This window comes from Limulus polyphemus, unplaced genomic scaffold (assembly GCF_000517525.1).
Source record: "Limulus polyphemus unplaced genomic scaffold, Limulus_polyphemus-2.1.2 Scaffold1, whole genome shotgun sequence".
Classification (NCBI taxonomy): domain Eukaryota; kingdom Metazoa; phylum Arthropoda; class Merostomata; order Xiphosura; family Limulidae; genus Limulus; species Limulus polyphemus.
In genome coordinates, this window is record NW_013665611.1 from 178792 (window position 1) to 205369 (window position 26578).

Below are 26578 nucleotides of genomic sequence, written 5' to 3' on the forward strand. Positions count from 1 at the left end.
TTTTCACAAACTCACAAACAATATAAAGTTTTTTTTCTAGTCTGGAACCTCCTTGATATCTTGTCGAGGGTTCACGATGAGCGAGTTAATTACGAGTTGATGCAGATACAATCTGCTGGTAGGCTAGCTAGCTTTGTCCTTGGCCACACACATACTAGGTTTTCCACGATGAATTTATACGTCTTCATAAAATTACTAATGTCTGATGAAAATCCACTGAAGTTAAATGATTTGTAACATTCGAAATTTATAAATATTTCTGGTCAGATATCTTAAGTTTTCCAATTGATAAGCATTATAACAATCACAGTTATAGCTTTCAAAGTTTTATAGAACACCAATATATATCGAACTAATAAAGACACTCTTCTGGCATGTCACGTTAGTGGGAACACTTTCTAGAAAATTCAGTCTTATGTAACAATACTGGTTAAAGCATTTATGTATATAGATATATTGTTGATTCTTACTCTTGAATATCTTCTACAATTTTGAAGAATAGGCAGGAGTTTCGCAATAAATATCTAACAGTATAAGTTACGCATATTTTTAAATATAAACTTAGTGTAAATAACGTTCATATTAAAAATAAATACATGACAACAAATTTGTTACAGTCATAATATAAAAGGCTGTTTAGTTTATATATTATTGGTTAATTTATTTTTGTGAGTGAATATTTTATTACTATTTAGATTTGTTATAATAAGAGTTAAATGCAGACAACTGTTGGAAGTTGTGTTTATAAGTCATTGATGTTGAGACTATCGAACATCGCATGTAATACATTGACATCAAGAATATAGATTTCTAGAAGGCAGACAGACGATTAAGTGATAAACATATAAATAGTGTGAGTGGAAACAGCAGACAGACAGTAGCAGAAGAGAGTAAAGTTATGAGCAAGGAAAAGATTGGCATGAAGTTAAGTACCATAGAAGTGATATGACTAATGTTTAATATGTTACAGTAAGACTAACAGTAGAAAAGGAGATAAGAAGAAGAATTTATTCCATCAAAGCATGGTTCTAAAGTAACTAAACCACCTAAAGTAACTGAATCAGCTTGGGTGCACTTTGACAAAAGGAACAGAGGATACTTAGAAAAAGAAGACCAAACAATTATGGTAATATGTGCCACTACTGTAAGTGAATCACACACAGAATACTAGTGCAATAGTAATAGAGAAGATAGTATGGTTTTCAACTGAAATTCTAAAGCAATTGAATAGGTCTAAGCGGACTTTTGACAAGAAGAAAACTATATATATAGTATTTATTATATGCCTATAATTTCTATAGTGCGAATAATTTGCTGTAGACATGTTTAACTTGTTCTAAATATATGTATTATTTTCAAAAACAAGTGAAATGTGTGCTGTTATGTTATCATTGAATTTATCGCCAACAAGTCACAGACACCTGCTTTAGAAGAATTCTAAGCCCAGCAACAACACAGTATATATATATATATACATACACTATTAAGAAGTATAAGCAAAAGTCTCTTATTTTGACAAATTGAAAAAAAAATTTAAATACTGGCACCGCACAAAGTTCCATTGGTCGTGAAGAGTCCATTGAAGGGATCTCATATGAGGATGACCCATGGGGATAAGTGCTACCATAAAAAACCACATCCCCAAAACAGATAGGACCTTGTGAGCAATAAGGGTGTTGAGGACTGCCAGCTCCATCAAATGGAGTGAAAGATTGGGCCAGAGTTGAACAAAACACCCATATGGATAAGACACTGGGTAGGAGCAAGGAAGCACTTCTCCAACTTGATCAACTAACTGACACAAACTGCATTCAAAAGAAGCAGACGAGTGTGCTGGGCAAACTCCAGTTTGGAATAATCCAAAAGAAGCCAGTCATCCATGTAATGGTGGAAGCGCAACCCTCAAGTGTGCATAAGTCTGGTAAAAATCTTGACCACACGACAAAAGACATATGGTGTTGTAGCAAGCCTGAAAGGGAGAGAGCAAAATTGATAAACCACCCAGTGATAAACAAACTGAAGGTAGTGTTTCAACTGCTGAGATATAGGAATATATAGGAATAAGCATTCAAGAAGTTGACCTTGATCATCCATAAACCTGGATAAGAAGCCCACTTGAGAGTGAGAAATAACTCCATGATAAAACAAGGTAATACCAAGAAGTGATTGAGACATGACAGATCGATTACAGAATGCCAGTCACCAGTTTTCTTGTTAACCACAAACAGCCTGGAATAAAACCCCAGAGAAGGGTGTCCCATACGTTTGATGGCATTCTGATAGAGAAGATCTTGTACTGCCTCAAACAGACATTGACATGTGGAAGGGTCTCAAGGCAACAAAGAGAAAACAGGGATCTGAGACAACAGTGGAGGGGAGAGGAAGTTGATGACAAGCCCCTTGGATAAAACCTGAAAGACCCATAGATCTATGGTGAATTCTCACCATAGATAGAAAAAAAATTAGGTAAATGAGACCCCACCAGACTGGAAACCACAGGGTAGCCACTGACAATGTTGATGTCATGACACTTGATGGCAAATATAATGATAAGAAGAAGATTCACTAGTGGAAGAAACAGGTAGGGGATGGTCGAGGCCGTGTGAGATAAACGATCAACCAACAAGAAAAGTCATTTTCTGTCTCACAGAAACCATTCAGGATTTCAAAATCACTGGAAGATCTCCAAATACTATCCTATTGAGAAAAGGAGCCAGGTGTAAGTCCCTAAGATAAGAAGATAGCAAACAAATTTGGGACAAAACTGTGTCTCTCCCCAAAAGATCCCGACAACAGAGGAATCACATGTGTTAAAAAAAAAAAGTTGAAGTAAACAAAAATGCCAACAAGGAAGTAATTAGGCAAATATATCACCTGAAAAACCCTCAGGTTCTGGTGGATTGCCTCAGAAAGGAGGTGTATGGTGTACAAGTACTGTAGTGTAGACGTGAGGGTAAGATCAAGGCAAGAAAATTGGGCTTGAGACAAATGAATAGGACAATCACGGTACACCCACAAAACAGGTAAAATGGATTCTAGTTGCTGAGAATCAAAGAATGGAAAATCAGTCTGATAGTAGGTAGGTTAAAGCAAACTGATCCAAAGCCCATAGAGGGCGAGACATGCCAGTTTCCTCATGTAACCGAGATACAAAATTCTCAGCATGAACTCCAATATCAAGAGATGGTGGAAACACAAAATACTAAGAAGGAAGGAAGGGAGAAGATTATAGGAAATTGGAGATAAGGATAAAATAGAACATAACTCAGAAATCATGTCCAAAAAAAGCCATATTAGGCCAAGTGGAACCTATATTCGGAACTTGGGAAATGCTTTAACATCCTGAACAGGTTCAGCTTGTTCTGAAGGAAGTTGGGCAACATCTGGAAAAGAAGGCTGGCTCAAATAACAATCAATCTCTTGACAAACAATTGCCAATAATTCCAAAGTTGAGTCCCCCACCTAAAGCCTGAGTAACTGTGTTGGTAGAAGGTACAACCTCTGACATGGTAATTTCACTTCGGAATTCATGATGCAAAATTAAAACCAAACACAACTGTGTTGGTAAAGAAAGAAAAGCAAGGAAGAAATGACTAAGTTCCATAACTGGGTAGAGAATAAATTATATCACGACGGAATTAGGAACAAATGAATAAACTGTAAAATAAGTAGGAAACTTGAAAAATAATCGATACAAAAATTCCAAAGTCAGAGCGAGCATGGAAAAAAATGTCCAAACACAAGAACTGCTAAACAAGAAGCAATAGGTAGAATAGCATAGAGAGAGTTACCTGGGTGTGGGGAGCACCTACTGGTGGAGGTTTGTCACATGTTATTTTGCATGCGAGAATCAGCTAAACTATGTGAATCGAGTGGTACATGGGAGTGAAAGGCTTGTGGCATGCAAAAAAATTTTGAAAATAGAGGGTAGCACTGAACAAGAATAGCTATATATGTGAGCGGAAGTAAGATATCTTGTCAGAATTTAGGCTTTTTATGTTTGTCTATTGGGATTTATTAATAACATCTATAAATTATGTTTATGCTGATGTTTTTAGTAAAAAACCTAATAAGTAGATTGAAAATTTATTTATTGGCAGAAAGAAAAGTGGTGATACATTTGGAGAATGTGACTAGTGATATCCCTTGGATTGCTCTACTTTGGGACATTTAGTCTTTAATGTTCTTGTCATGGATCTTAGTAACTTTTGGAAAGCAGTATTTCAGTATTTGTTGACTATGTTAAAATTCAAAGAAAACATTATTCTTTAATGAATTTTTGTAATATTCAAGAGAACTTTAACACTCTTAATGACTGAGCCATAAATATAACATGTTTCAGTATTAAAAAATGTAAAGTTATATAATGGGGTATTAAAATTTTTAAAAACTTACTTTTTTTTAGAAGAGAAGTATGAGTGTAGTGTAAAGAATAGAAAGGTGTAGATGATGAAAACACAATTCCTGCAGCTGACTGTTTAGTTGTGGTAAAAACAGTAGAGTTATGGATTTTATTTACAGCAGTTTTAATTTTAAGGGTGAATAGATTATTACAACTTTATATAAGATTGTATGTAGATAGACACAATCTTCTTGAAATTGAATGATTCTTAACAAATTTAAGTTTCAAGATAATGCTCAATTGATTGTAGACTTATTTCCAATGGAGTGTATTAGAACTAAAGGTGGCTTAATGTTCAAAATTGTTATGAGTTCAAATAGTAATTTTATGGTTAGTCCGTTTGATTGATAGAATATAAGGTAATTGCTAACTTGAACATTAGATTTAAGTTTCAGACACACAGATACAGATCTTTTCAAAAAAATTATTTTACTTATAAATTATAAACCTGTAAAATGATTAAATTACTTGCCTGATAAAGTTATGTGCAGAAATAATCTGAAAAATTTTAAATTTCTGTTGGATAAGTGTTTATGAACACAATAGTCTACATTTAAGTTATTTTAGTTTGACCCAAGTAAACAATGGCTTCAATGAGTTAAGTAGTCTTTTGTCACTCTGCTCTTCTTTAGGTGTAGAACTTTTCACAGTTACATGTAACTATCTCTGTTCACAAATTCCGATTATTTCTCTAATAATAATAATAATATGCACACGTATATTTCTTTAAACTTTAGGAAAAAAGAAATAACACGCTGTCAGTCTTAAATAAATGCCTTTTTTGCAATATTTATAATACTAGTAGGAATGTTATAAACTTGTAAGAGTACTGATTCATTTTTATGTCTTTGACTCTTATTAAGTCTTAATAAATAAAACTCAATGATCGTTTGTGATAAGATAAATTAAACTTAAAGAACCTGTGTTGTTTGAACTTGTTCTTGAGTTGATTGTTCTTCTGAGTGATAAATATAATCACTCGCCAATTGTCTTCTGCCAGTTATGGATTGCTAATGCTAAATGATTCACTGATGCTGATAGAAAGATACAAATAATTCAAATATTTTTATCCGTCAACAGAAAACACGCACTCACATATATATACCATATGTTATTAATAAATATGTTTTGAGTACAAATTTTAATACCGTTGGATGTAATTACTTTGTTAAACTAGGTAGATGAATTCTGAATACCTGTAATCCTGCTCTTGCTGAACGAGATACAGCTTTAGCTTTGGCTTTTCCTGAATCTTTTCCAGCTTTGCCACCAGCCTATTGTGTAAATTAAATATTATTTAGTAAAACTACAAGTAAAACTCGGAAAATACACTAGAGTACGAATATTTAAATTTTAATGTTATGTGTACGAATATTGTAAAATTTACAATTAACGCTAAAAACTAATGATTTAATTAATTTTTTCAATAAATAAAATCACAATACTTACCATTATCTTTTATTTGAGTAAAAATAAAGACAATCCTCATAAATCGCTCTACTCTAAAATTACAAATATTAGACAGAATAAACTCATTAAGCCTAACCTATTTCGCTTAAATAAATGGCTTAGTTTATTTTACTGTTTTGTGAATAGGTAATTAAGTGTGACGTCACTAAACTATTTTTTGGATCTGAATTAACACAATAAAATAGAATGTTATCCTAAATTGATACACTATAATTTTTAAATGTTTCTTTTAAGAATAATTTCTACATATTAAAAACAAATAACGCAATTATATTCGATTTCCGTGACTGTTCTAAATATACTTACACGTCATGTTACTCGTGATGAGTATCCTAGGATTGGTTTAAATTGATTAAATTTAGTTTGGGCTAAATACTTACATAATTATTATGTTTAAGATCCCAAAACAGTTTTTTTTAAATTAAAAGTGTAATATCAAATACTCCATTATTTTATAATTTAAAATAAAGCTAACTATAATTCACGATCTAGCCACTCTAGGATCTGTAGCCTAGATAAGTAAATTATCCTTTTACTTTTTATAGTAACTTCCGAAGTTACTATTGTATGCTAAAGATTATGTACGTGTTATATTTGTAAATTGAATAAATTTTTAAATTTTAGGCAATTTAGATCTTGAAAGTTGTATGAAATAGAAGTTCTGTTATTATTATTACTATTTGTCATGGAAGGAAACAAAGATGAGTGTGAAAAGTGCATTGAATTAGCGTTGAAATACCTCAATGACGGAAATACTGAGAAAGCTATGAAATTTTTAGAAAAAGCTGAACAATTATATCCTACCGATAGAGCTAAAGGTGAGATTTTTAATTTCATAATTTGAGTGTTAATTAGGCTGTTAATATTTTTTTATTGTTGTAAGGGCCTTGCTAAGCTTTCGTCTAATTAGCTACTGTGTAACTACTGGTATTACTAGAAGTAGAACTAGTACTACAACTATTAGTATTACTAATATCTAATAGTAGTAGTAGTACTAGCCTTAAGTTTAGGCATATCATAAACTTCAATCCAAATTCTGAAATATATATATAAAACTAAGCTAAAAAAGTACAAACAAATATCAAATAACATATAAAAAATAATAATCTGTGCATGTTTAGTTATTGATTTTATTGTTACCAGGTTTGTTTCAATATTATTAGTATTATTATAAATTAGTGTTTATAGTTGATCATCATGATGTTTAAGTTTTGAATTATTCAAGTATTTTAATATGTCACTGTGTTTGCTTTTCCAAATTCCAGTGATATGGGACCAGTAAATTAGTGAATTTTATGTGTAATTCCTGAACAACCAATTTTGTGTTTTTAGTATTACTGTTACTGGTGGGAATTATGATTAGATAATTAGTTTGATGTTGCTATTACTAACACTGATACAGTTTGAAAATAAAAGTAGAAATTGGGTAATCTATCTTACGAATCCCTCGAACTTCTTTGAAAATTTAATCTTGTTTCTATGCAATATTTAACAACACACTCTTTTACTTTAATAATTGTAGTCTATAGGTAGAGAACATTTCTTCAATAACTTACTTAACTATAAATTTCTTTTCTACAGTTATTTTAAGTTTCACACTTTATTTCATTCAAATGTCTCTTAGCTTATAAGTTTATTATCAATAAAAGTAGTTTACCAATATGCAGTGTGCATTCTCCCTAAAAAAAACAGCAAAATTGTCATACACTAAGTTTTAAATGATTTGTCAAAGAGGTAAGTAAATCAAAATTAGTCTAACAGTTAAACAGTGAAATATCTATAGTACATCTTAGTCAAAAAAGTTATTTGATATTTACTGTGTGCTGAAAACATATCTAACAGTGATGGTACCCAACTGATGACCTAAGGCAGAATGGTCATAAGAGGCTTTTGTGGTTTGCTTACTACTAATAATTAAGATTAATTATTATTTGTTGTAATTTTTATTGAACATGTTTAGCAACTTTTGATACTACCATTAATATTATTTGTATGTTGTGCTTACTTTGCCACTATTTACTGATCTGAAATATCACACACGGATGTTAATTATTTTGTAAGCTATAATAATTTCCAGAGTGTGAAATTAACATTTGCTGAATGCTCCTAAGAATCAAGTTCACGTAAACATAAAAGTGTTTCTGATTGTAATGCTGGGCAATTAGTGAAATCTGATGAATGGTTAATTCTCAGGCTCAGTAATTAATTATATCAACTAATGTAGTTATCTCACATCAGGCTTGGATAGTTGTGATAATCAAAAATAGAATAATTGGAAATACTAATCTCTATTAGTTGATTATTTTCATAAGTTTTGACACTAATCATTTAAGCTGAACAATGTTGAATTAATAAAAAATCATGAGAAATTATAAAGGCAATATTTCAATTACTAGGATAGTTTGAATAATTAGAAACCATAATTTTAATTAATTGATTATTTTCATGACATTAATTGATTTAATTATAATTTCGATTAATCAATTTAATTTATAAGCTCTTGGCATGAAAAATATTACAGCAATCATCTTTTACTAGAAAAAGCAATATTGTCATTTCTGGCCAGTATAAAGAGGAGTGTACTGTGGATATAAATCAAGATTTTGTATTTTTCTACTATTACTTTGTGATTTGTGGCCAAAAACTTTTGCAAATGCAGTGTATAGTTTTGTTTCTGCTTCTTGAAATACCTTTGCATTGAGTAGATCATAAAGGTTATGTTATTTTGTTTCCTTGTTATAATCAAATAATAATCATCATCAGAATATTAACCAGTTGCTTGCTTGATGCCAGTAAACTCACCAATTTTCAGTATGATAAATGAGTATACACACCACTACAAACTAATGCTCTATATAAAGAATATGTATAACAACACAAATTAAAAAAAAATTACAATTTACTGACTAGTTTCACCTACTTCAGAGATATCATTAGAGTGGTGAAGGGAAGAATAAGGTGTTTGAAATAAATCTTGTGAAAACATGTAAATAAATAATGTATATATTCCTATGTATTTATTATCTTTTCATGCTGTCATTTCTGTTCATATTGTTGTTTGAATAAAGGCCAGAAAATTTTGAAAATGATGTCTATCAAAAGGTCTTGATTTTCAAAATTTTCTGTGTAGCATGCTTCCTGACTTCAGCCAAAATTCAGCTTAACATAGACAGGATTACCAATCTGTTTTATTAGTATTGTTTTGAATTAATAAGATAAGAAAAAGTTGTGAGATATAACTTATATGTATGTATGTAGGTTTAATTTTGCCAAAATTAAATCTATTATTGCAATATTAAATTTACCTGCATGCTATACAGGTTGAAAAGTGAAGTAAAAATTAATAATTATTTTACAGATATACTAGATTTATTAAAAAAGCTAAATGATTCTACGAGTCCTAATAACAACAAAAACTGCCAAGGAGAGACACATGGAAGTCCTACTTTCAGAAGACGCAAAACATCAGGTTCTAGAACATCAGAAGAACATAAAGAAAGAATGAAGATAGAGTACACACAGGAGCAAGTTGAAGCTGTACAAAGGTTGGCATTTTAAGTCAAATTTTATGTTTCTGTTTTGAATTTTTTTGTGTTCTGTTTAGTGCTAGGTAACTGTCTTGCATTGCTACATCCATTTCCCACTTGATTTTACCAGTGATTGTATTATAATCTATAAGATGGAAGTTGTCATTTTAAGTGTAAATTAAGAGTTAAGAACCTAATTTGTGTACTGGCATTATTCAAGATTGATTTTACTGATCAGGTGGTAAACAAGCTGTGTCTACTAAACTGTTTGCAGAGTTGATTGATATCTTCAATGTGAATTTGAACATTTATAGATAGAGCTGGGCAATGTAATTGATTAATAAATATGACTAATTACCTGTAAGCAGTGATTACATCTATTAGTATCACATGAACTAATCAATTACTTAAAATTAGTGTTTTCAATTATTCCAACAATTGGTTAATTAGTATTATGATTAAATCGGTTGTCAAGAAAATAATTAAAATTAGGGTTTACAGTTTTTATTATTCCAAGTATCCAAAATATTGCCACAAAACCTCCTTGACCCTGTTATGGCAAAGCTACTAAGGCTATCTGCCACTGTCACTAATTTTGAACTGCTGACTAGATGGAGGGCAACTGGATGGCAGTGCCTTCCAGCAAAAAAATTTTTTTTTTCCTAGGTTGCTATTGTTGATTAGAGGGAAGTCAACTGGCCAGCAGCAACCATTATTAACTTTTTGTTTGTAAGTACCATGGTTTGAAGAACACTGTAGTAGTCAACTAATGGGGCTATTGATTAATTGATTAGCAAATACCACTAATCTCTCAGCTGTACAGATAGACCAATTTCCTGATGGTGTGCCTAATTATAAAGTGAATAAACTATTTTTTTTATCATCAAGTATTGGCTGCATTTAGAAGATTTAATTTTCATAGTTTTCTTTCACAGAGTTAGAAATCATTTAAACTAAAAATTGCTTGTTTTGCTTATAATTAAATTCTAAAGGCAAGTTATAAAAATGTCTCTAAGTCACTCTCTCCTTTGGCTAAATTTCCAGCTCCCTCAGTAAGTTCTCTGCTGGAGTGTTACATCAAGTATCTAAATTTTTAAATCTGCCTCAGATTTTTTTCTGTCTAGAAACTTTTCAAGGTTATTTCTCTGCTGAACTATTTCAGCATTTATATGCATATACAAAAATAGACAGCTCATGTTATATATATCAGGTAATTCTGTAGGCTTATTCAGCAAAAATGTAGTTTTATTAATGGTTGGACTGCAAGACAATGACTAAGAACAAAGTTTTCTGATTTTAAAGTGGTGTGATAATGGATGCCCCTCCCTTCAGCAGGAGCATCAAATCCAGAGATTGCTTCTTTGATCAGTTCTTTAAAGTAATTTTTCATTAGTTTGTTGGCTGGTTATTGAAAAGGAAGGCAACTGCCACTAAGATAGATTAGGGTTACCAGCTTGTAAAGTGAAATGGTCATATGTCTCACTGGTTCCAATATATTATGTGAAAGACAGTATAAAAAAAAAAGTCCTATGACAGCTGACAACTAGGACAAAAATTGCTTGTCTCAGTTATAAAAAGAAGACACAAGTTTCTTCCAAGACAATAAAACAATGATCCACCTTGTATATTGGCTGAACTTGGTTTGTAAAACATGAGTGACTTCAGTCATTTTTCTTGGACACAGTCACCAGATAATAAACTGAACATTTTTATGATGAACTAAAGTTGCATTCACTGGGATAATACCTTCAAACTACCTACAAACTGTGCTCTTCAACAAATGAGCTATACTAAAATGACAACTTCCAGCATCTTGTGAAGTTTATACTGTGTCCAGGTTATTATTTTGATGAAAAATGACCCATTTGAGCATTAGATTGGATCCTACTTAATTAAATAGTTAAGAATGTCAGAAGCATTGTTAGATGATAATTACTATGTAGTCAAAATAATATTTAAAATCAGATCTTGATGGTTTTAAATTTTTGTGTCTGCATAATTAGACTTTGAATTATTTAATCTTTTTGTAATATTCTTCCCGGATTTGGGAGCTTTTTGCACGCTTGAGTTTTTGTGCAGTTAATAACAATTGGCATTAATTTTTATATAACATTTTTTTTCTGTAGTTATTTTAGGTTTAACTTGTTTATTTTGCTATTTATAATTTTCATTTTGAAAACTATTTTCTCCATTTTAGGTATGGTTGGGAAAAAATATTTTTAATGACTTTGCTCCTATGGAATACAGTATCCAGTTTTTTGTGTTCTTTTTCATTATTAGTTTTTAGAAATTGGTTTATCTAGCTATGGTAATTTAGGAAATTATAGTCAAAAAGTGAATCATTTATTATTGAAAGTAATATAAAATCTAATGTTCTTTAAACAAAAACATTTATGCAAGTTCTTATGAATTCTTTTAAAATCTAACAGGACTTGGAAGTTGGTCCTATTGTAATTGATTTTGACAATTCAAAAGGGATAGTAAATATACTGTGAATATTTAGAATAATGATAATAATAGTAGTTGAAGTTCATATTACCCAAGGAGTTATGTGTTATTTTCTTTCTTTTTGTTTTTCACAAGGATTAAGCAATGTAAAAACTATTATGAAATCTTGGGAGTGACAAAAGAGGCTGGTGAATCAGATTTAAAAAAACAGTACAGAAAACTGGCACTCCAATTCCATCCTGACAAAAATAAAACTCCAGGAGCAGCTGAAGCATTTAAAGGTAATGTTTTTATTTTTAATAAATTTTTATTATTTGTAATATTTTTTAAAGCATAAGTAGGTGATATTTTTTATAGTTAGCTTTTTTTTTCAATTAAAGTTTTGTACACCATTGTGACATTATTTGTTACTTTGTTTAATAGTTATATACAGTTTAAAGAACAATAAAATGAAATGAAAACATTTGCAAAGACATTAGAGGCCTAGAGTTTTAGGATAGGTAGTTATAATTGTCTGTGACAATCTGCAGTCATTCTAGAATAAAAATGAACTCTTGATTTTATTTCATATTTTTCAAATTTTGATTCAGAAAATAAGGAATAAAGTATAAAGTTTTACAGAAGAACCTTGATATTCATTTAGGAGGTTCTAGAGGTTATGCAAATGAAATATGTAAACTAAGATCAAAAAAAGAATTATTATTCTGAGTGTGAAAATCACCCTGCACTCAGATTAATCAGAGTTTGACTAAAGTAAATCACAGAGAAGTTTTTAGTAGAAATAGTTTATTAAAACATGATTTTTTGTGTGCAACATACTTGTAATCATTACTAAAAGGTTACCAAATTTTGTTAAGTTTCATTGAGTAACAGCTTAACTCGTATTCAGATGACCTTGTTTTTTTAGCTTCGTTTTTACCCTATCGACACTCCTACGGTTCATGTTTATTTTTCATTTCCTTTCTTTGGTGTTCCATTTATATTTAGGGATTTTCATGGGATACCTCCTCCTCCTTCCCTCCATATTGAGGTGTTTGTCATCTTCAGTTCGTTCCCTCAACATGTGGCTTCTTTGCTTTTAGGATCTTCTAGGGTGGGACACTGCTGTTTGTTTACCATCCACTGCTAATAGGGTCTTATGATCACTTCTTTTTCCCCACCAGTCTGTTTTTTGTTTTTTTGGGCTACTGCTGTACATTTAGCATTATATGGGGTATCTGTGATGCCATATTAAATTTTTTATTTGCTTTTTTGTTTCATTCTGAGATATTATCATCTTCATTCATTTTATATGTTCGGCACCTGCTTACCCTTTACCTGTCTTACCCACCGGTTTTCTTCATTTGTCTTGTTTGCTCGATGCTGATTGGGGTTCTGGATTGATCAGTCCTACCTCAGTCACTTCTTGAGTCTTCCCCGTTTTAATATGTCGTCTTTGATCACATTCGGGTAGGCTTATAGCCTTCAATTTTATTTTTTTACAGAGCCATGAACTAGAAAATCAGACCCACTTTCACCTGTCACATCCTTTCTCTTTCACCATCTGCCAATAGTTCTCTGGCATTTTATTATTATTTATAACCAATGGAAAGTCAAAGTTTTAATCTATCAAATAATATACTATATTATTTTCTGTACATAGTGTTGTCTTTTTCACTTCCAGTTTGAAAACTTCTTTTGTGCAGTACTAGCATCAATGAGGTTAGATAAATTTTGGAAGGATCTTATCACATAGTTATAAAGGCAAATAAATTATACTAGTTATATAAATTGTTTGCTTTGTGCTTGTTATTATTCTGTGTTCTTAAGTACATTATTTAATAAAGTAAAAATTATTTAGTCAATAGTGTACTAGTACCATTAGTATAAAACAAGTAGGCTTAACTTTCATTGACAGCTGACAGCAAAAAAAAAAAAAGAGGACCATATTTCTTGTTTTTTGTGTATATTCTTTATTTATTGTTATAAAAATAACTAAAATGTAAGAATTAAACTTATGAAGTTAGATTACGTATGATAATAAAAATAAAACTCTTCACAAGATCGCTTGCGAGCAGCTTGTGCATTACATAATTCAATACATTAATTTGAGCTACACATTTGCCAAGTGACTTACAACTTTGGTTAAAGGGCCATAAAATTTAAGTTCAAACAGATGTATACTGTTGTATACAACTTGTATTTGCTCTAGAAAGAAAAAAAGGGGTTATTTTGTATTTTTATATGGTGGTTGCAAGATTGGTCAAATTGACTGAATGCATATGGAGTTAGGATAGAGAAAATAACAGAGTTTTACTGAAAAAAGTTTAATATTTATTTAAGAGGTTTTAAATTTGACAATTTTCAGGTGAAGAAAAGTATTTTTAATTTTAACATGAAAATCACTTTGCATTCAGAGCAGTCAAAACTTTGACTCCATTTATTCATGGACAAATTTTTAGTCAAAATACTTATTTAAATAATTAATTTTTTATGTATAAAAGACTTTTAATGCTTACTGAAGGCTTGCCAAATTTTGTGAAGATACACAAAATATTTTAAATGTTATAGTATGGAAACTGTAATCACTTTGAGGTTACAAACTTGCTCGAATGGGCATTGATCAAGCCTGTAATGATAGGGGTAATAGCTTAATGATACATTAAAAGCATAACTAACTTTACTGTAAAGAATGTCACTATTAAAGCATAAATAAAATTTCACCTTTTTAAAGAAATAAGTTAACCAAAAGTTTTCAGGCTGCATAGTTTCATAAGTATTGAGAACAGGGTTTAAAGTCGGTACCGATACCAGGCCATCAGTACAGGTGGTACTGGTTTATAATATATCATATGTAGAGAATAATATCTGTTATTATATGTCACATCTTTGGAGTTTTGACAGAATGCCTCCTCTGGTATTTCAACTTCACTTTTCACAGAATTATAAATGTTTGATGTGGTAGTTTTGAGTTCAGTCGATAAGTGAATCTCACCGTGAAAATCGGCAATAGCATGAAATATAGGAAACTGATGATTCCCATGCTCTGGAAGAGAATGTGAATGTGCATACGTGACTGTTTGCACATTAAGTATGTGTGTGCATGATTAACCTTTAACATGCTGGCAGGTGAAACTGTGCATGTCACATTTTGGTGAGTTAATTCTAAATTTAATTAAACTACTTAATTATTATGGTATATGAACAAACTTGACATCAAACCACAGATAATAAATCAGATTTTAATATCATATAAGTTTTAAGTTCTTAATTCTATAAGGAAATATTTAAAAACAACCTCTAATTCCCCTAGTGTGAGAATTTGGATATTTGTTCTTGAGCCGTCTCCTCTTTACTATGAAATGTAACGTAAAATATACTCTATAATTTTGTCATCGATATTCTGAAGCTATATTTTTATATTCTTTAATTTTTCGTGGTTAAAGAGCAATTAATGAATATTCAGAAACCACTTTCCATGCCAAAATCTGACATGCTCTAATTTACAATTTGCAAATAGATTTTTCTGAGGCTGACTCCCATTAAATTTATAACCAATAGAAAGTCTTGATTTCAACTGATTCATTGCTATAGTCGTCATATCACATGGACTTGCAGATAATTGACAATTTGGTTTGATGTAAAAAAACATTTTCCTGGTACCACCAGTATTACTGCAAACCATGATTAAGAACACAATATTAAATAATTTGCCCTAGAATAGCTATAGTTAATGCTCGAGATAGACTAGCTCTAATCTTTACACAAACAATTAGAAAGTGCAGCTGTGTCCTTTAAGTCACAGCAGATTTCATCGTATGGTGACTGTTAACTTCTATGTATGTAAAATATTAATTCTAAACTATTACAAACACTAAATTGGTAATGAAAATAATCTATACACTACAGCTTAAAAAAAAATCATACTATAGTTTAACCTTTTATGCACTGGAGAAAATCAAAATGCACATGCCACAACTTTTTCCAGAGTGCCAATGAACATGGTGTTACGCATGTGATGTCAGAGTTATCAATTATTCATTTTACTCTACATTGTTGACTTAGCAACAATCTATGGTAGAGGAGAGTAAATACTAAATACATTATACAGGAATACTGAAAAAAACTATAGATATACATTTTGGAGAGTCTAGAGGTTATTCAAGTGCAATATGAAAATTGTATAATGGACAAAAGTACTTTTATTGTTCACATGAACATTACTTTGAACTCCAACTTATCAGAGTCTAAGCCAGACTGATGTTATCAATTTCCAGCGTATCGTCAGTACAAATACTTTTGTAACACATCTGAATTTTGGTGTAAAACGTATTTATACATTTCATTTAAAACTTGCCACTTTTCATATAGATGCAATTAAGTAAGGGGTTGGTCCAATGGGCTGACCCTGTACACATTCACGTCAACTTGCAAAATCAGTTTGTAATTATAAAAAAGGTAGCTTCAAAACTGAAACTTCAATGTGCAGATCACATTGTTAACGTATAGTTTTGTTTTTTCAGCTATTGGAAATGCTTTTGCTGTATTAAGTGATACTGAAAAAAGAAAGCAATATGATCTTTATGGTTCTGAAGAGGCTCAAGCAAGAAGACAACAAAGCCGTACTTTTCAAGATGGATATTATGAATACAGTCGAGGATTTGAAGGTAAATTGCTACACCATATATAGCTGATGAAGTTTAATGCTCTCTGAAGTAAAATCATTTTTATACAAGTGATGCAAAAAGTCACAAACCACCATGATTTTGTTTAAGTCCTGCTTTTAAAGGTATTCAAAATGTGCATTGTTGATACCATGATATATAATCCAGTTATTGTATCAAAAAAAAGGCAAGTAAATCTTCATTTTAGTATATCATAATAAGGGCAGAAATATTATGGTGGTATGTGACTTTTCTATCACTCTGTATATCAGTGCACATGCAACAGATTTAAAAAGTTTAGTGGCTATGATACTGTTCTTCTCTCCATTGTTAAAGAAACTGTCACTGACTAATGTAAAATAATTCAAATCTAGATTTATTTTTAAAAAACATATGTCTCCAGCTTTGGTTATTCTACTGTCTGATGCCATTCAACCCTTTGGTTTAGTTACCTCATTTAAGCAATGTTTTTTAAGTAGCTGCATGTCCATCGAGACCATATAATGCTGATATGTATAATACTGTTTTTAAAGTAATGTTCACACATATTTATAATAAGGTCTTCAACAAAATCTCCTAAAGAACATACCCTGGAATACATAGCATCACTTTTGAAGAGTTTTAGTTTTCTACTTTGACAACTTTTATTATTAACAGTACCAATTTCATGTACAGTAGTCAGAGTCTTTCAAACAGCTCCTACAGAACTTTTAAGTCTTGCCACAATTTTTGTATAGAGTATCCTTGACTAACTAAACTAATTTTTACATGCTTATTTTGTGGTATTTCAATCTTGGCAACCATGACTGGAACAACCTGCTGCTTCTGGGCATAGTATGACTGCTGGTGTGGCTTTGGTTAGATGACAACCAATCGCACAGCATAAACTGTTAACACATAAGTGTACTGTGTTGCAGTTTGTTTCTTATAAAGGGATGGCATTCTTCTTGTATTTGCTTTTCATTCCTTTTTTTTTCCCTCACCATTTCTATAATCATTTCTAATACTGTTTACTTCAAATATTATATGTGTATGTATATGTGTTTTTGTAGTGTAGAATACTCATTTAATGTTTATTTATCTAAACATAGTTAACAAGCAAATATGCACCATTCAAGCTGGAGAAATTTAGTAATCAAGGAGAGTTAAAGTAATTTTTCAGTTTTAATGTATTTCACATTATGTTTGGAGTTTTTACTTCCTCCCAATACCAATTTTATTTTATAATTCTACTTAGGTAATTTTTTTTATATTAAAATACATAATAGATTTAGCAAATGGTTAAACACTAACAATTTCCCCTTTTTTGACTTGTAAATTTTGGAATATTTAAGATGATTTTTTGATTGAAGTCATTGATTAATTGGAAGTTTACTGTTTATTACATTGCAGCTGACATGTCTGCTGAAGAGCTATTCAATATATTTTTTGGGGGAGGATATCCTTCAGGTAAATATATTTAATTATTTAGAAAATATTATAAGCATGTTTTATATCTTAAGACTCGTATTTCAGAGATGTTTTCAAGTAGACTACTCTTTTTTTTCTCTCATCTACTAACTTGATCAATTGCTGCATTAACCAAATTAAGCCTGGCTGTTAAGTAGGCTTACATTAGCACGTCACCTTAATAAGCCAATGTGAATTAAAATATGAGAGGTTATGTGCACATAGACTGTGCTATTGTTCTGTATGGCTCTAACCTCCAACTGTAACTTCATACGTATGTGTAATTTACAGTAAGTTACAGTATGAAATTGAATTAATTCCCTATGTATTTTAGTTGTTTATAGAATTAAATAAATATGATATTACATTTGTTATATAGTAGTAAGTACATTGGCAAAATGGTGATCGATATGGTACATGAAACTGTAAATGTGACAAATCTGCTTTAGTGTTTAGTAATTCTACTAAACAGGCCCAACCTTGTCAGGTATCCTTGGGTTGAAGAACACCACGAACAGCAAGGGTACCTAACTGATGACCTAAGTAAGAGTGGTCATAAAAGCATTCTTTGCTTGCTACACATAATTAAGACTATTTATTATTAATTGTTATTGTAGAATTTTAGCAACTCTTGTAACATGTTACATGATTGCTAATAGTAGATTAAAGTCATGAAAAGCAACTTACAATGCTGCAGACCCTTGGTTTTCATTTAATAATAATTTAAAGATAATATATTCATTTTGGTGTCTTTAAGGCCAGGTGTAAGTATGCAGTTTCTCTTTCAGCATCATTGCACATGTGTACAATACTATTATTGCTCAAGCATCTAATTTGAACTTCAGTCACTTAAACATTTCTTTTATACATCATAGTCTCTGAATAAGGATTGTATCAGTCTAAAAAACGAGGTTTACATAAACTTTGTAATTTATCACATCCTAAATCAAACGGATTTCTTTTCAAAAGTATTGAACATTATTATAACCAAAGTGAAGTATGGAAATCTTTAATTTCTGAAATAACCAAAGTCTTTAAGTGAAAAAAGGAATACTGTATCAGTTTATTGTGGATCAAAACATATTCTAAATCAGGGTTGTCAATCTCTGTTTAAGAAAATTCAGTATAGAACATCTAGAAGTGTAAATGTAACCAACCTTAATTATGTGATTAATTTTGATCTTTGAAATGTTTTTTATATAATACATACTGTAAATTCCCTAAAAGTGACAGAAAAAATTAAAATCCGACAAAGAATTTGCATGACTTTATTGAGGTTTTACGTAATTTTAAAAATGGCACATAAAAACATCCAAGATTTACCCATTACCTTATATATATTATAAAAAACGTTTTGTAAGTGTTTACTAAATTTGTACTTACCTCAAAGAATGGAGCTGTTTAGAGAAAATGTAAGTTTATAGAATGATATATTAATTGAATGAATCACTGAACATTTTTTCTTTCCTTTTAGGTGGTGTATATGTTCGCCGAGGAAATCGCTGGCACAGTAATAGACAACAAAATGAAACTCACAATGATGTAAGTGAGAGGTTACAAAGTATAAGTATAGGATTTTTATTTAACTACTTGAAGCTGTTGTTAAGAACAACAAGTAGCTGTAATAATAATCTAAACATAAAAATAAAAAGTTACAGAAATAACATGACCTTTTCAGTGTGTTTATGGTCTTAGTATACAAAATCTCATATATATATATATAGAAGGTTGATGAAGCACTAATCACATTAAACAGTTCTTGGATGATTTAAATTTGAAACACCCTAATGTTAATTTTACTTGTGAAACTGAAAAAAATGGTAAATTGACCTATCTTGATATCCAAATCAGCAGATTAGATAACCATTTCACAACATCAGTTTATCGCAAGCAAACATAAACAGGATTACATGCAAGCTTCAACAGTTTTATTCAGAACTCCTTTAAATGAAACCTTATACTCAGTCTTCTCAATAGAGCATATAACATCTGTTCTAACTACCTCTCTCTACATACCGAAATCACCACCTTACAGAATGTTCTAATAAACAACAACTATCCCTTGCATTTTATTTAAGTCCTAATATTCAAGTTCCTTCCTCACAAAATTGAACCCCCAAAGAAACCATACACTGTAGACAAATACCCATTAAGACTGATTGTTAATTGTTTAGGTGAACAAAGTTTCATAGTCAAGTCACAAGTTTTAAGAATAATTGAAACTTTTTAACCACAAGTTAAACTACAAATGATATTTAAATCACTTTCAAGATACAAAATCTGTTTAGATCTAAAGACCTCTTACCTACCCCCCAAGCATTCCAGGATCGTGTATGAATACACATATGGTGGAGGTAATGCCATTTACATTGGCAAAACTATACGCCAATTACATCTGCGAACATATGGGAGTATCAAACAGAACTGATGAGAAACTATAAAATCCTTCAAACTCTGCATTTAACACACACGCAGTGAAAACAACAATCATCCCATCTTAAGGATTTCAAAGTCATCTCATCTGGATCATCTAATACTGAACTTTTAATTAAAGAAAGTTTATCTATTATAAAAGAACTCCTAACTTTAAATAATTACACAGCTTCCCTACAATTAAGTCTGTTTTGAATAATTTGTATAATATTGTTGCAATTGTTGCACTTTCCTGTTCTTTCTTGTTTACTTCTTTGTTTTTTAATTGACTTTATCCTTTTATTCTGTATATTAATTACTTTTTACAAAATGTTTGAACTCTATAAATTTTGTACCTAATATTTTACCTTGTTCAGTATAGCTTGCATAAGATGGAATATGTATATTCCAAAACATTCAAGAATTAAATGTTTGTTACCGTATACACACGTGTCAAATGTTTGTTGCTGTTGCCATCGTTCTACTGTTTCTCATCAATTTTAATTACACTCAAATCTTGTCTGATTGCACATTATTCATTTTTTTGTGTTTTATTCATTAACACTTCAACTGTTGAATATTATGTTTTGTTCCACATGTCATACTATGATGTTTGCTTCAGTCTACATATAGTATTTTTTTTTAGGCTTCATAGCACTGTCTTTGTTCTTTGCAGTACAATTATTTTCTCTGTGTGCTACACATAATACTTTTATCAAAAAAAAAATTATACTGTTTGGTTTTATCATTATTTTTGTTTTAATATTTATGATACAATCTTGTAGATGTTTTTGTTTGTTTTTTTGCAAATGGAAGAATAAAAATTATTTAATTGAAATAAGTTTTACTGTACTACATTACTTATATGTTTTGTAACACTTAAAAGATTACTTAGATAAAACTGAACATATGGTATTTTGTTTATAGTATTTACCTTGCACTTACTTTACATAGTTGAGCTTTGTTGTTCTGTTTGACTCAGATTTTAGGTCTGTTTTATAACTTTTTACTTCCTCTTTTGCCTAATAATACTACATGCATACCACAATGATGATCTTTACATGTATTTTTGTGTATACTTATTTATCATGGTTATGCTCTAGATATTAAAGCACACTTTTCTTAAAAGTTTCACTTATCAATATCATATTTGTAGTATTGCTATCCATCATTTTCTCAATATTTTGACTGGTGTAGCAACAGTAACTAACTGTTTATCACAGCTGAAAAAACTAACACTGAATTTCTTCAGAGCCTTAGAAGAATATTAGACTTGGACAAAGCCTCAATTTTAGTCATTACTTCCAAAACAATATTCTTAGAAATTTAAATATCAATTTATATCAATGCATTTAAGGGTTTGTGCATGCCAATAGCCTTGAGCTATTTCCCACCTCTAACGTGTTTTAATGTGAACTGCGCTAGTGTATGATGTAATTATCAAAGATGGTGGAATTTATGAAGAGATCAATTGCTAGAAAGTGGCTTTTAGAATTTTTTTTCTTATTCCCGATTGTGCTTGATTTTTTTGCTGTATTATTTTTCAATAGCTATTATTATCTTCAAGAATTTTGAAATAATGAATATCTTTCTTTCTGTATAGCAAAGTGGTCACAGTGTGCTACTTCAGATGATGCCCATTTTAATCCTAGTGTGCCTGTCTCTCATGAGCAGTTTTTTTGTTTCTGAGCCTGCTTACAGCCTTGTTCGATCATCGTGAGTCCTTTTAATAATAGTTTATTTGAAGTAATGGTATAGTTCAGTAGTTCTCAAATTATGGAGAGGCATGACCATATTTGTGGGGGGGGGGGCATGAGAAGTATCAGGAAAATGTCTCATATTTTGTTGTTGTTTTTTTAAACTAAGCTTATTATTGTCATCATTGGCTGTAATGACAATTTAAATCACAATTTATATGAGTTGAATGTTTTTTTTTGGGGGGACAAGGTGTATTACAGAGAAGAAAGAGGGGAGGCACAACCTAAAAGGTTTGAAAAACACTGGTATAGGTTATAGAAAATGAAAGAAAAATGTGAAAGGTACTTAATTCCACAGTCACATAATTTGGTATATTAATGTAAATCATTGATTATGGGATATTTGGGACAATTGTGTAGAGATTTGCTTATATTGATGTAACATTTAAGAAGCCAATAACAGACATTGTACAATTTTTAAGATAGCTGTAGATGCTGTATTCAACACGTGGATTGAGTTCTTTCAGAACTTGTATTTTTTTTTGGTTCTGAGAGAACTTATCAGGATCTATTTGCCACACTTGATCTTCAGCTCTGTATGGAGCTCAAAATATCTTGGAACTAAGAGAAAAGGTGGGAGAAGTTCATAAGAGAATTCTCCACATTGGTATAGTAATTTACATTGTTAATGAATTTTATAAGTTCCATAACTATCATTCACCATTTTATGTTTTTATAAGTGCAATATTGCAAATATATGAATGCTTTACAGTTTGTGTTGTGTATTGTTAAGCTGAATGGATCTAAGTTGTAATCTGATGTACTCTACATTTTGTAATAGCCAGTTAAATTGTTCTTTATAGTTGGTTTCTTTATTAAAATGTTATTGATAATAATGTGTAAATTATTTTTGAATATTTATAATTATAAGTATGCTTATAAAGAATATTTTGCATTGTTGGGTATTGTTGAATATTTTTATAATTATAAGTTGGCTTATAAAGAATATTTTGTATTGTTAAGTATTTTTGAATATTTCTAATTATAAGTATGCTTATATTTTATAAAGAATATTTTGTATTGTTAGGTAAGACCAACTGTTGATTTATTGTAATCTGATCTGTATAATTTTTTAGCACTTTCATGCATTGGTATACAATATTTTCTCAGAGTATTTTGAAACACTCTCAAATTAATTTTTATCTATTGGTTTAACATTATAATGCTTAAACACATTTTTCTGATATTTAGAATACACCTATAAGTTCTATATTAATAAAATATTAACCAGGTGGTATCAAGCACATGGGAAAGCAGATATATATGTTTTGTAGAGTTAAATAATACACTTATCACAGATGAGAAAAACCAACATTGAATTTGTGTAGAGCTTCATAACACTATTAGACTTGGAGGAAAAAACTATTTTAGTCATTACTTCCACAACTATATCCTTACCTCTCTGCATACAGTAGCTATTCCTTGTGGATCTTTAAGAATTCGTGCATGTCATCTCCCAAATAAGACACATGTCTTAATGTGAAGTGTGCTAGTGTGTGATGTAATCATCATGCAACAATCACCCTCAATCAATAAAATGGCAACACATCCTCCATGCACAGTAGATCCCCATAAGCACTTGCACTCAAAATGAACTTCATTCTTAGATGAAGCAGGAGTAATGTGCACTGATAGTGGGAAGGGTGAGAAGGTGTGAAGAGAGGTAAGTATATATCGGAAATACATTTTAGGTAATTCCCCAACTTTACAAAGGACTAAACCATTTGAAAAATAAAACTGAGAAACAATATAGTAATTTCAAGCTCTCTATGAGTTATATACCTTCATTAGAAACATTGTTTGTAGTGACTTAATACAATATGTCTGCTTTCATGATTCTTTATGTTTATCCTACTTTTTTAGTTTGAATTTGTGTTTCTGTTAGTTTTTGTATTCTTGTACTTAGGTCTTTTTATTATTTTTTGATTCTTATTCCTGTTTTTTCAAAACAAAACATATTCTTGAGTTATTCAAAGTTTAGTTCTAATGAAAGTTTCCCTTGCCCAGCCTGAAAAATGTAAGACACTTTGTATGATAATAAAATATTGGCTACTAATAGTGATAGATTGCACATTAAACTTTTTTTTTCTTCTGATAACTTCATATTAAATGCAAAACTTCTAGTAGTTAATAGTGTTGTAAATATCTGCCCTTAAAAACTGCAATACCTATGTGATATGTTCATGAGTAATAATTATGCGGAAATAAATATAAAAACGTCCAATAAAAAGTCTTTGCTAGAAAGCTTGTTGAATATTTTGAAATTAGTTATTCTTCTGTTACTATGAAGATATCTTTAAAACACAAACAACAGCTAAAGTATATGGTCTCTTGCATCATCTAGAAAAAATAACTTTAAGAAGAACAATGAAATATATATACAAACTATTTTTAATGAATGATTAGAACACATGATTATGATCTTTCAGCATTAATTGGCTCTTTTTTGTGAATTTAAAACTTTTTGATTTAGGAAGTTATTTTAATTAGAATTTAGAAACCTGTTTACTTTTCTTTTCAAGAAGTGTTAGATTAATCACTAAACTTTTGTGGCTTTGTTTGAAAGAAATGATTTTTTTTTTCTTCATAGGAAATATATCTATGAGAGGAAGACAAATAACTTAAAGGTACCATTTTATGTAAAAGAAAATTTTGCAAGTGAATATCAAGGAAGCATCAGAAGAATAGAAACCCAAGTAGAAGGTGAATATGTGACAAATCTTCGGACATCTTGTTTCAGGGAGAGGAATTACAGTAGGTGTTGTTTTTTGTTTTTTTCTTCAGAATTATAAATTGTATCTCTTTGTTAGGAAAATTTTGTATTTTCTCACTTTCTGTTGAATATAATACAACAAGATTAGATAATGTTTTAATTTGGCATTAGAACTCTCCTGTCTTATAATGTAGGACACAAGTGTGATTACTACAAAAATGATATAGGTCAAAGAAAAATGTAGAATTAGATATAAAAAATCCTTTAGAATTTTAAATGCTATAATCCAAAAAGGATATTAATACTTGCAGACTTTTGTTATTTGTTGCACAGTTTTACCAGTGTTTCATTTGATGTTTAATTTAATTTAATGATCATTTAAACAGTTAGCTTGTGTTAGGTGTTGAAAAAAACACAATGTTATTATAATATTGCATATGGAGCTAAAATATAACCTAAACCCTTTCAACATGGACATCTTTTTCTGTGCATATCATGAAGTTTTAGTGAGTTACATTCAAAATTTGATTAAACTACATTTTTTCATGGTATGCTAATATGTGTAGAGTAAAAATGTAGCTAATAATCCACATTTTAATAGTATACAAGTCTTAAGTTCTTACTTTTTATAAGGCAATATTAAAGAAAAAACCTAGAATTTCCCATAGTGTGAGAATAGTGACATTTACACTCTAGGCATCTCCTCTTCTCCAATTTATTTACCACACCTCCAGTAAATAGGAAATTTATTGTAAATTACTCATTATAATATCGTCATTGCTCAATCAAAGCATATTTGGTTAAAGAGCCATGAAATAGATAATCAGAAAAGAATACACATGAAAAACAAGAAAAAAGTGCTTACTTGGGTCTTCAGTTTTTTTTGCTGTCGACTATCGATGTCACTTAACCTTACTTTTTTTTTATATTAATGATAGTACTGCACACTAAATGATTTTTATTCAATTAAATAATGCACCAAAGAACACAGAATAATAATGTACAAAAAGCAGACAATGTCCTATAATGGTCATAATTTTTCTGGCTTTCTAACTATGCCAAAAGAGCTGTTAAAACTTCATTTAAGCTCATCGATATGTTACCCATGGGAATCAAGCTTGAACTGCAAGTGTAACTGACAATTTTCTTTACAGAGAGTAACATAATATAATACATCATTTGATAGAGGAAAACTTGGCTTTCTATTGATTATAAATAATATAGTATTGAACATCAGAGAGAACTATTGGCAATTTTTGAAAGAGAGGATGTGATATATGGGTGTGGCAAGAGGGGGGTTTTTTCTTTCTTTCTAGAATGAATTCAAACTGTAACATGAAACTACATTTGTTTATCCTAAATAGCTTTACACTCATAACAGTATACATCTATTTATACTTAAATGTTATTATTTTATTGCCCTTTGAACTCTGTCTAACTACTAATCATGCCAATATAAGTTGTAAATCACTTGACAAACATACCTCAAGAAAAGTGTTTGTTATATTATAATTTTATTATTTATTTCACCTAATATAACCTTAACTAACATAAAAAATTTGTAATTTTACATTTTAGTTATTTATATAATAATAAATGGGGTAATTTAGATTTATTTCAATATTTTTTTTGGTAGTTAAAAGTTTAGTGACGTTGACCAACCTTGTATAAAGTTAGGGTAGAGAAAACAACAGATAAAATAGAAAGTTTTACTGGAAAAAAATTCGAAATTTATTTGGAGGTTTGAGAGATTATGC

The 26578-nt window shown here is 30.3% G+C and overlaps 2 protein-coding genes across 2 annotated transcripts in view; one reads left to right on the plus strand and one right to left on the minus strand.

Annotated features, from left to right (window-relative positions):
* Window positions 1–6183, minus strand: part of LOC106464376 (histone H2A.V) — a 19947-nt gene extending 13764 nt beyond the window's left edge. Inside the window, exons 1-2 of the mRNA XM_013924545.1 lie at window positions 5852–6183; window positions 5599–5676 (exon numbers count right to left, since the gene is read on the minus strand). Of these exons, the coding sequence (XP_013779999.1) occupies window positions 5599–5676; window positions 5852–5854 (81 nt within the window). The 5' untranslated portion in view covers window positions 5855–6183. The remainder of the gene's footprint in view (window positions 1–5598; window positions 5677–5851) is intronic.
* A 12-nt stretch (window positions 6184–6195) lies between these two features.
* Window positions 6196–26578, plus strand: part of LOC106464206 (dnaJ homolog subfamily B member 12-like) — a 25001-nt gene continuing 4618 nt past the window's right edge. The window contains exons 1-8 of the mRNA XM_013924370.2: window positions 6196–6690; window positions 9231–9417; window positions 11983–12128; window positions 16350–16493; window positions 17883–17939; window positions 19414–19481; window positions 21955–22067; window positions 24699–24862. Coding sequence (XP_013779824.1) covers window positions 6558–6690; window positions 9231–9417; window positions 11983–12128; window positions 16350–16493; window positions 17883–17939; window positions 19414–19481; window positions 21955–22067; window positions 24699–24862 — 1012 coding nt within the window. The 5' untranslated portion in view covers window positions 6196–6557. The remainder of the gene's footprint in view (window positions 6691–9230; window positions 9418–11982; window positions 12129–16349; window positions 16494–17882; window positions 17940–19413; window positions 19482–21954; window positions 22068–24698; window positions 24863–26578) is intronic.